The sequence below is a fragment of the Vollenhovia emeryi genome, unplaced genomic scaffold, assembly GCF_000949405.1.
Source record: "Vollenhovia emeryi isolate VEMERY1.0 unplaced genomic scaffold, V.emery_V1.0 DF939197.1, whole genome shotgun sequence".
In the NCBI taxonomy this organism is placed as follows: Eukaryota; Metazoa; Arthropoda; class Insecta; order Hymenoptera; family Formicidae; genus Vollenhovia; species Vollenhovia emeryi.
The window spans coordinates 997,045-1,006,235 of record NW_011967169.1 but is presented as its reverse complement, the minus strand read 5'-3'; the positions used below and the strand labels follow the sequence as shown (position 1 = coordinate 1,006,235).

At 42.7% G+C, this 9,191-nt stretch overlaps 3 protein-coding genes across 11 annotated transcripts in view; 1 reads left to right on the top strand and 2 right to left on the bottom strand.

Moving 5' to 3' along the window:
* LOC105562034 (chymotrypsin-2-like) overlaps nucleotides 1-1,885 on the bottom strand; it is a 5,922-nt gene extending 4,037 nt beyond the window's left edge. Inside the window, exons 1-2 of one of the 5 annotated variants that reach the window (XM_012012526.1) lie at nucleotides 1,163-1,338; nucleotides 713-823 (exon numbers count right to left, since the gene is read on the bottom strand). The gene's annotated coding sequence lies outside the window, so the exon portion shown is untranslated. Of the gene's footprint in view, nucleotides 1-712; nucleotides 824-907; nucleotides 1,127-1,162; nucleotides 1,339-1,815 lie in introns of those variants that run through there. The other 4 variants (XM_012012524.1, XM_012012525.1, XM_012012528.1 and 1 more) reach the window with 4 other exon arrangements.
* Nucleotides 1,886-2,026: 141 nt separating this feature from the next.
* On the top strand, nucleotides 2,027-4,575 carry LOC105562035 (zinc finger protein OZF-like). 2 transcript variants are annotated; one of them, XM_012012530.1, is made up of 4 exons: nucleotides 2,027-2,107; nucleotides 2,446-2,523; nucleotides 2,608-2,757; nucleotides 2,877-4,575. In XM_012012530.1, the coding sequence occupies exons 2-4, from the start codon at nucleotides 2,461-2,463 to the stop codon at nucleotides 4,398-4,400; spliced, it is 1,737 nt and encodes a 578-aa protein (XP_011867920.1). In that variant the 5' UTR covers nucleotides 2,027-2,107; nucleotides 2,446-2,460; the 3' UTR covers nucleotides 4,401-4,575. The 2 variants fall into 2 exon arrangements, with proteins under 2 accessions (XP_011867920.1, XP_011867921.1); XM_012012531.1 differs by lacking the exon at nucleotides 2,446-2,523 and having other exon boundaries at nucleotides 2,039-2,107.
* Nucleotides 4,576-6,997: 2,422 nt separating this feature from the next.
* LOC105562036 (spidroin-2-like) overlaps nucleotides 6,998-9,191 on the bottom strand; it is a 9,937-nt gene continuing 7,743 nt past the window's right edge. For 2 of the 4 annotated variants that reach the window (XM_012012533.1, XM_012012535.1), the window contains 3 exons: nucleotides 8,664-9,116; nucleotides 7,321-7,434; nucleotides 6,998-7,185 (listed from right to left, as the gene is read on the bottom strand). In XM_012012533.1, coding sequence (XP_011867923.1) covers nucleotides 7,148-7,185; nucleotides 7,321-7,434; nucleotides 8,664-9,116 — 605 coding nt within the window. In that variant the 3' untranslated portion in view covers nucleotides 6,998-7,147. Of the gene's footprint in view, nucleotides 7,186-7,320; nucleotides 7,435-8,663 lie in introns of all 4 variants that reach the window. The other 2 variants (XM_012012532.1, XM_012012534.1) reach the window with 2 other exon arrangements.

The window sequence follows — 9,191 nt, the reverse complement described above, 5'->3', positions numbered from 1 at the left end:
GATCGAGATGAACGGAAAAGTCCTGTATCATTTTGCAATTTTCGTAATAGTTAACGAGTAATTAATTATTAAAAATCGTTGTCTTAGGCTGGCCTACCGCCCAATTCGAGCGCGTGGCGAGATGTGCGCATAGCAATATCGATCGCCGGGCGGTCACATCTTGCCACGCGCTCGAATTGGGCGGTAGGCCGGCCTAAGACAACGACTTTTAATAATTAATTACTCGTTAACTATTACGAAAATTGCAAAATGGTACAGGACTTTTTCGTTCATGTCGATCCGTTCTACCTTCTCAAAAATTTTGTCGGATATGGAAAGACTCACCCTGTATATACATAAAATGTAATCGTTGTGAAGCATTAGGTGAGGATAGTTGTGTATCTTGTCTTTTTCCCGAGGGTTCCCGAGGGGGAAACCGCTGAGGGCATTGTGGTGTACAGATTTGCGGCATTACTGAGCATTACTAGACATTACTAGGCATTTTTGGGCATTAGTTTAAGCATTCTCCTCTTGCTGGAGCATTATAAAGATAAAATAAGACAATAAGATAAAGTAATGTCCACTGGGCATTAGCGGGCATTGGTGTACAAGATTTTGGTCAGCGGTTCCCCCCCCCCCCCTCGCTTTTTCCTCTCCTTGGATCACGAGTTTCTGGATTATTCTCATTACCGATCATTGCCACAAATTTTGCGTGATTCATTCCAACTGTAACGTGCTTACTCACGCTAGTCCATCTGATACATCGTATAGAGATCTCTGATTACATCATGAATCATCTCAAGGACAAGAAAACGTCATGATAGTATTGTCAACTTATTTTGGCCTGCACAATATATATACGTATAAGTAATTCATTAATTTACACGTATAAATTATCCATTTTTAATTTATAAAACCACACACTTACTCATCCCTGTTTAAAACGATAGATAGAACAAACGAATAAGACTCTCGGGCCCGGTTTCACCAAACGTCGCTTAAACTTTAACCTCCGTTTGATTCGCGTTTGTCTCCTTCTAAAGTAACAGTTGGAAAGAGACGAAGAACCAATTAAACCAAGCTTAAAGTTAAGCGACGTTGGTGAAACCGGGCCTTGTTTGTTTAATCTCTCGAGCAGGGACGCCGACTCCTTCCGCTCGTTCTTCTCAATATTTGCGCTTACCCGGTTCGGTTTCTTCCCGCGCACGTGCGCTCTCTCGCTCTCTCTCTCTCTCTCTCGCTCCGTCGCGTGAAAAAGTGCTCCTTCTTATCCGACGCAGAAACGTCAACTGGACCCGTCGACTCGTCCCGCGCGAGCAAGAGTATCGCGCGCCGAGAAAGCACCTGCCCCGCGCGGACACATTCGTCCAACTTTGTCCAATTGTCAGACGCGCGCCACGCACCGACACCAAAACGTGCGCAGCGCCTCGCGGATGCAATACGCGCGCGGCGTGCGTGCGCGCGCACGCGCGCGCGCCCGTGTGGGTGACCGCCGCGCGTCACGTACGCCCGCGCGTACGTGCGCGCGATCGTGTGCACGCCAGGAATACACTGACGCCTCCCCGCAGAAATTTAGGCGCGGGTAGAACACGCATGCACTTTCCGCGCGCGCGTGCATGGAAAAGCGTACAAGCGCAAGTCGACACGCGCGCAAATTCGTGCATAGGAGGAGGCATCGGTGATTCCTACGTTACGATACGTGCGCGCGCGCGCGCAGGTGCGCGCGCGTGTGTGCGCGGCGTGTACGTGCGCGTGTGGATATGCGCGCGCGCGCGCGCGTGCGTTTTGTGCAACGTTACGTTATCTACGCCAGCCGACGCGTAGCGCATCACCCACCTCGTCGATTCCCTCGTCGGCCGAGAGAGAGACACGGAGCCCGTCGTCGCGCTCGCGCGTCCCCTGCGTCCACGGCGAGCGGCTCGCGCACGGTAATCCCGGTGTGTGTTAACGGAGCGGAATCCGGAGGGAGAGAACGGCCCCGCGCCCGCGGCGAATCGACTGCTCCGAGGTCGGCGGTGCGATTCTCCCCCAGCGGCGCCGCGGAACAGGTTCAAGGAGCGTCGTCCGGCGGCCCCGCGCGCGCAACCTATATTTTTCTACTCCATGGAAGGGCCATGTAACCTATGCTGTGAGTATCGAGACTCGCGCCTATCCGACCGGCCCTCCCGGGACGCGGCAACAGGTCCCGCGGTCGACGCGGGGCGGGCGAGGGCCCGCGGCGCGCACGGGCCCCCGCGAACGGCGGCCGCGTCCCGAGAGGTTATGGACGGACGGAGGGGGGTTTTTTTTTTTCCAATGTAACTTCTGGCTGCACCCATCGCGTACAAAGCTTTTTCCTTGTCTCTCTACCTAGATTTGTTTGGTTTTTTTTTGTATTTTATTTGTTTACATTTCTTTCTTTCTTTAGACACTGTGTGTTGGATCGCATTATGGATTGGTATGCGAATAAATTAATTTCACTTTCAGAATGAAGTGTAGCAAATGGAAGGTTTTAAGGTGAAAGATGAACCGATGGATGCATTAGCCATAGACAGTCAGGTTATGGTAAACTTTTTGTATGAAACGGCAGCAGGTATAAGCGGCGTACCGCTGGCGCTGTCCAGAGTCTAACGTAACGCTTACTTTAAGGATGAGAACATTGTGAGCGTCGTGCTTAAGGAGGAACCAGGCGACAGATTTGATCCCGACTACATGGAGGATATTTGCTCAGGCACTTTCGAGAAGGGCACTCTGTTCTTGCCTATCGAAAACAATGAGGTGGACTTCGCTGGTGAAATGGTGAGTGGACGGCGATTAGCGGAAGGCCGCGTGTCGAGCGGCCCAGCCTCCGCGTAGCAGGAGCGCAGCTCGCTTTCACGTCGCCGCGTCACCTCTGAGAGCTTGGTGAATTCTTGCAGGTGAAGTTGGAGCTGGAGGGAGAGTCGACGAGTCACCAGAACTGGTCGCAAATAGCGAATACTAATTTATGCGACAAGGAGGATGGTGTTATGCAGCGATGCTTGAATAACGCCAACTTTATACAAGCGCAAGAGTCTGAGAAGCATCATGGATTCTGTCAAAACGGGCAGCAGCCCAAGTTCTACAAGATCCAGTGCTCAATCTGCAAGAAATGGTTTCTGAACAATGATTCCATGGTGACGCACCTAAGGACGCACTGCAGTGGAAATCAGTGCGAGGTTTGCCAGCAGAGCTTTACCGACAACTCCAGCCTGCACGCCCACATGTTGACTCACGTTGGAATGAGCCCGTTGGAGTGCAACATCTGTCAGAAAAGATTCGCTTACAAGTGGAGCCTGAGAAGCCACATGCAATTGCACGTGCTGGATAAACCGTACGATTGCGACGCGTTGCAGCAGGCCTTCATGAAGCGAGCCGGTATGAACGAGCAGATAATGCAGATGGAGGACAGGCCGCCGTTCGAGTGCGACGTGTGTCACATGACGTTTAAGGAGAAGATGAATTTGAATCGACACATGGCCAATCATACGAATCCGGACAAGCCCTATAAATGTACCATCTGCTTCGAGGCGTTCAAGGAGAAGGCGAAGCTGAACATGCACCTGCCGCTCCACGCGGGGAACAAGCATTTCAAGTGTTCGCTGTGTCACAGAGCGTTCGCCCAGAAAACTGCGCTCAACAATCACATGCTGGCGCACAGCGGCGACAAGCCGCACGCGTGTAACATTTGCGAGAAAACGTACAAGAGAAAGTCAGAGCTGATCAGGCATACGATGGTCCACACCGGCGAGAGGCCGTACGAGTGTAAAGAGTGCTTGATGACTTTCCGGGAGAAGGCCAAGCTCAATTCTCACATGCTGGTCCACACGGGCGAGAAGCCGCACGAGTGTCACATCTGTCACAAGGCATGCGCAAGGAAATCGGATTTAAACAGTCACATGTTGTTGCACACCGGCGGCCAGTACGATTGCAAGGTGTGCGACAAGATCTTCACCAGAAAATCAGATCTGAATCGGCACACTCTGATACACACCGGTGAGAAACCGTTCGCGTGCAGTATGTGCGATATGGCGTTCAGGGAGAAGACGCGACTCAACTCGCACTTGACCATACACACGGGCGATAAGCGACACGCGTGTCACATCTGCGAGAAGACGTTTAAGGAGAAGTCGTCGTTGAGGAAACACATGTTAAGTCACACCGGTGACAGACCATACGAATGTTACGTGTGTCACAAAGCTTTCACGCAGAAGACCACGTTGAACAGCCACATCCTGGTACACGCTGGTGAGAGACCATTTGAATGTAGTACTTGTCAGAAAATATTTAAAGACAAAGCGGCGTTGAAAAAGCACTTGTTGGTGCACGTTAACGAAAAAACTCACGAATGTCTTATTTGTATGAAAAAATTCGCCCATAAAACAGCATTGAATAGTCACCTGTCCTCAAATCACATATCCTAACTACACGGATCTAGTCTATTACGGCTTTCTGTTTCTTTACATTGAGCACCGTATGTTTGTAGTTGTATAGCATATTTCCATGATTACACCTATATCTGTTTTATATGCCAATAGGTCTGATAAAGTCGTATTTTTTCCTGTGTATGGACAAATAATAAATTAATTTCTAAGTAAATTGCCAAGTCACTTAATACTCCTACCTAAAAGACAAACGAGCAAAATCGCTAAAATATTAATCCATGCATTGCACTTGATACGCTGAGAATTAATATCGTCAAAGCAGTATATCTACAAATTATTACATTGGCTCAAGAAATAAAAGACAATTTAAAAGAAAGAAATAATTGTGCAGATGAAAACTGAGAATCCTCAACGGAAAAAAATTTTCATATAAATGTTACAAAGATATTGGATCTTTTTCGAAAGCTTTTTACAGTCTTTTTAACCTGAAAAGGGGGAAATATATATAATAATAATAAACTATTGGTTCGTAATTGAAATCATTATAGCGTAATAACTTTAACAAATGTAAGTAAAGAACCAATTATTATTACGTCGCTAGATTGATAAAATAACACAAAAAATATCAGATGTAGATTACATATCGTTTGTTTAAATTCCGTATTTTCTCGAGTAGAGTTGAGAATATCTCTTTGAAGACACCTGAAACAATAACGTGAAATTAAAATTTACTGTGTTACTAATACTGAGACTGTTACGCAACATTTGTGCGATTGCCTCGCAGGCTAACTGTAATTTACAATATTCAGTAAGTAAACAAGTTTTTTGACAAACAGTAGAAACTTGACAAAAGCTGATAAAAAAATATATAACTTTCTTTAAAAAGTAAAATAAAAATTGTGAATGCAATACATGTACAACATTTTAAGCTACTTTTGTTATGATACTGTGCGTTTAATTAAGATAGTTGTTTTATCTATTAAATTGTGGCGTCAAAAGCGAGAGATCGTGAACTTTTTTTCAATATCAAATATTCGTCAATTTATATCAAGCTATCAAGTATGAATAGTGGAGTGCGAAAAAATTTTACACATTCAATTTATCCTCTGTCTTTAATGCGCTTTTTCGTTCCTATTAGGATAAAATATTATAGATATAATAATAAGTGTAGTGCAAGGAAAAATTTTTTACATAGTCTCTTCCCCTTTCTGTTTCGATATATTATAATTCAATACGATATAATACAATTCAATACGAAGATAGTGAGGGAATACACAGGAGCCTTATGACAGTTCCAGTTTATCGTCATTCGTTGACTTTTCTGGATTTCAATACATTGATCCGTATCCTCGTCCCGTATTATATCCTCGGCCCATATCGTATCTACCTCCACCATTGTAATCCCCATAATTCCGCCTTCCTCCGCCTCGCATCCATCCCCCACCCATGCCACCCATGCCACGCATGCCTCCAGAACCTAAATTGTATATAAATTCAAAATTTGTTAAAAATATTCCATGTACATGATACGATTAATAGCCAATAAATTGCAGTCTAATGTTAGAAGACTTAAATTGGCAATCGTTAGTTCGCAAACAATACAAATAACATAATACTTGAGTTAGAAACAATTTCGTTATTAACTTCATCTAAAAATTGTGGAAATTCTGCGTTAGACATTTTCAATTTACGTCAAACGTGAGAAAAATAAAAACAAACGCGACGTGAGTTTTAGCGGTAAAAATAATATTTTATTAGCTAAAAAATTACTTTCATAAAATAGCCATAAAAAATTAAACGTTGGCTCCCAGGGTGTAAATTTTATCAACATTTCAATGAATTATGTCAAATAGGAGAACGAATAAATACCAATATGGTATAATATGGGTAACATCGGCAGCGATCGTAATTAAAAAATTTTCTATATTGAATATTAATAACAAAATTTTATCGTGGTATTGCAATTATTTCAATTTGCCATATTCTAATCGAGCATTTTCATCATGCGGACAAGTGTGACTTACCGTATTGTGCGCTACATAGTTGAATTAATAACGTTATTAGGACTGAAAATAATATGATGATATTCATGATGATCGCAAAATGCTGGATTCTCGAGTAACACACGGCGTAGACCCGGAAGAACAACAACTGAACCTATGCAACTAAAACATCCTTTTATACATTTCTCAGCGGGCCGTAATTACTTCTGCGTTGTAAGAATATTAAGGATAATAGCTCGCTCGTTAACACACACTGAGATGTTTGATACGTTGATACTTCAATTCCCTTGGAATATTAAGCTCGAATATTGCTGCTTATATGCTAAGGAAAATTAGATTCCTTATTAATATTTCTTTAAGGACTTAATTATTTATTAAATATATCTTTCTAACAAACGATACGGCGCAGATAATAAAAGCTATTTTTGTTTCAATAGACTAGCTTAAAAAGTTATCATGGAATATCACATTACGACCAATTATCGATCATATAACAGATAATTAGTGTTTGTGACGTAAATCATTATTCAAAGAAGTCAATTTTCTTTCTCGATTAACTAAAATGCGCGTATAAATGGAAAATTTTATCTACTTATCATTGTGCCGATTGCGATAAATAAATGATACGTCAAGTAAATATAAAATCTTTTTATACATAAAGCTTTACACGAGAGACGTTAAGTATTTTAATGATTAAGCGAACGTCAAATGTATATTATATTTCGGAATGACGTCGTCGTTTGCACTTATTGCAGTTTAATATTCGTCTTCTGATTGAAATGGTTAACCCTTTACGTTGGTAGGCCGATTTCCTGACCAGCCTGCAATGAGATAATATGTTGATATTATTTTTAATATTCTTTCTAGCAATTTTCTGTTAAGTAATTGCATCTGAATATACATATGAATACATTTCATTGAATATGTTTAAAAGAATAATCTTGTCGGAAACTTACTTCCGGCACTACCACTGGCAAAGGCAGAGGCACCGCTGGAAGCCCAGGAATTAGGTCCGCCTTGATTTTGCGCTGCATCAGGAGACAAATTTCCCCCAAAATTATTGGCGGGTCCTACGAGCACGAAACTGTTTATTAGATTTTCATATAAAATGGTTGTCTTTATTTTATTTGTGCTAGTATGTTAAAGAGCTATTAAGTCATGTTACTTCAAATACAACTCCAAACTTTTATAAGAATAACTGTTAATAACAATTAATAAAATTCACAAGGCTCTATTGTGAAAACAAATACGAAGTAATAAAGGAGTAAAAGCCAAGATGTTAACATCTAAATAATTTTAATTAGGCTCTTACTCCTTTATTATTTCGCATTTATAACTGTTGAAATCAACAGTACTTTATCCTTGAAGAGATGCTCGTCGTAACATAAAGTACATTAAATTCAACTTTTGTTTAGAAACATTTTAAATATCACACAGACCTTTTTAAAGAGTCAAATTGCAACAGGCTGACGACATTTGCTATATTATCTGATAATAATAGACACGTATCGTTGCTAGATATTACTGATATGATAAATTAATTATACTGATGCGAGTGTGTGCTGTGTGTGTATAACAACTTTCGTAGTCAAAGAACGGAAATGGATACCTGGAACCGGCGCTTACTATTAATTAAGACGCTGCTATCTTTGATTTATGCATCATTGTACGAAGGAACGCATCAATCACACGCTTATTTCCAATCTCTCGTAATGCAAACGCGGCCTGACCTTGAAGCCTATTTTTTTTCCCACTGTGAGAGGGAGATTACGCTCTTATCTCGCATATATTCGTCCCGTTTCAAAAAGTGCCGCTACAATGTCTTGTGGAGATGTGATATTAGCCGTGAGAAATCTTCCATTGGTATGATCTACTTGACATCGGGGGGATATAAACGCCGTGGAATTATGAACGCATCGTTGGCTTGATTTACAGTCGGCATACAACTCCCTCGTTCTAATCTTAATGAACGTGCGGCTTGTTAACGCAACACTAGTTATCCAATTTTGAATAGACGTCCGGTTTGCCTGTTCATTTCCAGATCATGGCCTTAATTTCAATATAAATAAATTACTGTTCATATCGTTAAAATACTTCGAGACCTAATGTTTGCAACAATGTCTACGATAAAATTTTTTTAATTTTCAGACAATTGCAAAATATTATATGCTGAATTATATAATTCCGTGTTTTTAAACATATCGTAGGATCAATTATTTTTTGCTTTTAAAACGTGACGTTTCGTATTGAAAGAGCATTGTGCCTTCAGATTTTTTTCACATTTTTACAAACTACGAACCTGAGGCGCCGGAAAAGGAGCCAGCAAAACTGGAGCTGGAAGCTTGAGCGGAGCTGAAAGCTCCAGCATAAGCTCTCGCCTGGGCACCGCTAACGGATGCCGCTAAATTGTTCCCTCCTAATCCTGGATGACCTGCGCCGGATACGGGATTTCCAGGTCCACTAGGAACATTGCTAGCACCTCCCGGATTCCCGGTACCGGCTCCAACATTTCCACCGAACCCGCCAAAGCCTCCTCCTGGATGTTTATCACCTGCGTAGCTCCCGCTGCCGGGTGCTCCACAACCAAACAGACCCTTCTTACATTCTAATGGAATGACGCCTTGAGGATTGCTTCCCGTAGGATAAGGTCTACCGCTATTTCCATCTTGCAGTGGAGCTCCGCCAGGACCGCCGCTTCCTGGTATACCCGATCCAGGATAATTTCCAGGTGTTCCCGATCCAGGATAATTTCCTGGTGATCCAGATCCAGGGTAACTTCCTGGTGATCCCGATCCAGGGTAACTTCCTGGTGATCCCGATCCAGGAT

What these genes read in the sequence shown, in the direction of transcription:
- LOC105562035 (XM_012012530.1), top strand. Translation starts at nt 2,461, where the DNA reads ATGGAAGGTTTTAAGGTGAAAGATGAACCGATGGATGCATTAGCCATA. An exon ending in CCATAGACAGTCAGGTTATG is followed by an intron (nt 2,524 to 2,607) that starts GTAAACTTTTTG and finishes GCTTACTTTAAG; the next exon opens with GATGAGAACATTGTGAGCGT. An exon ending in TGGACTTCGCTGGTGAAATG is followed by an intron (nt 2,758 to 2,876) that starts GTGAGTGGACGG and finishes GAATTCTTGCAG; the next exon opens with GTGAAGTTGGAGCTGGAGGG.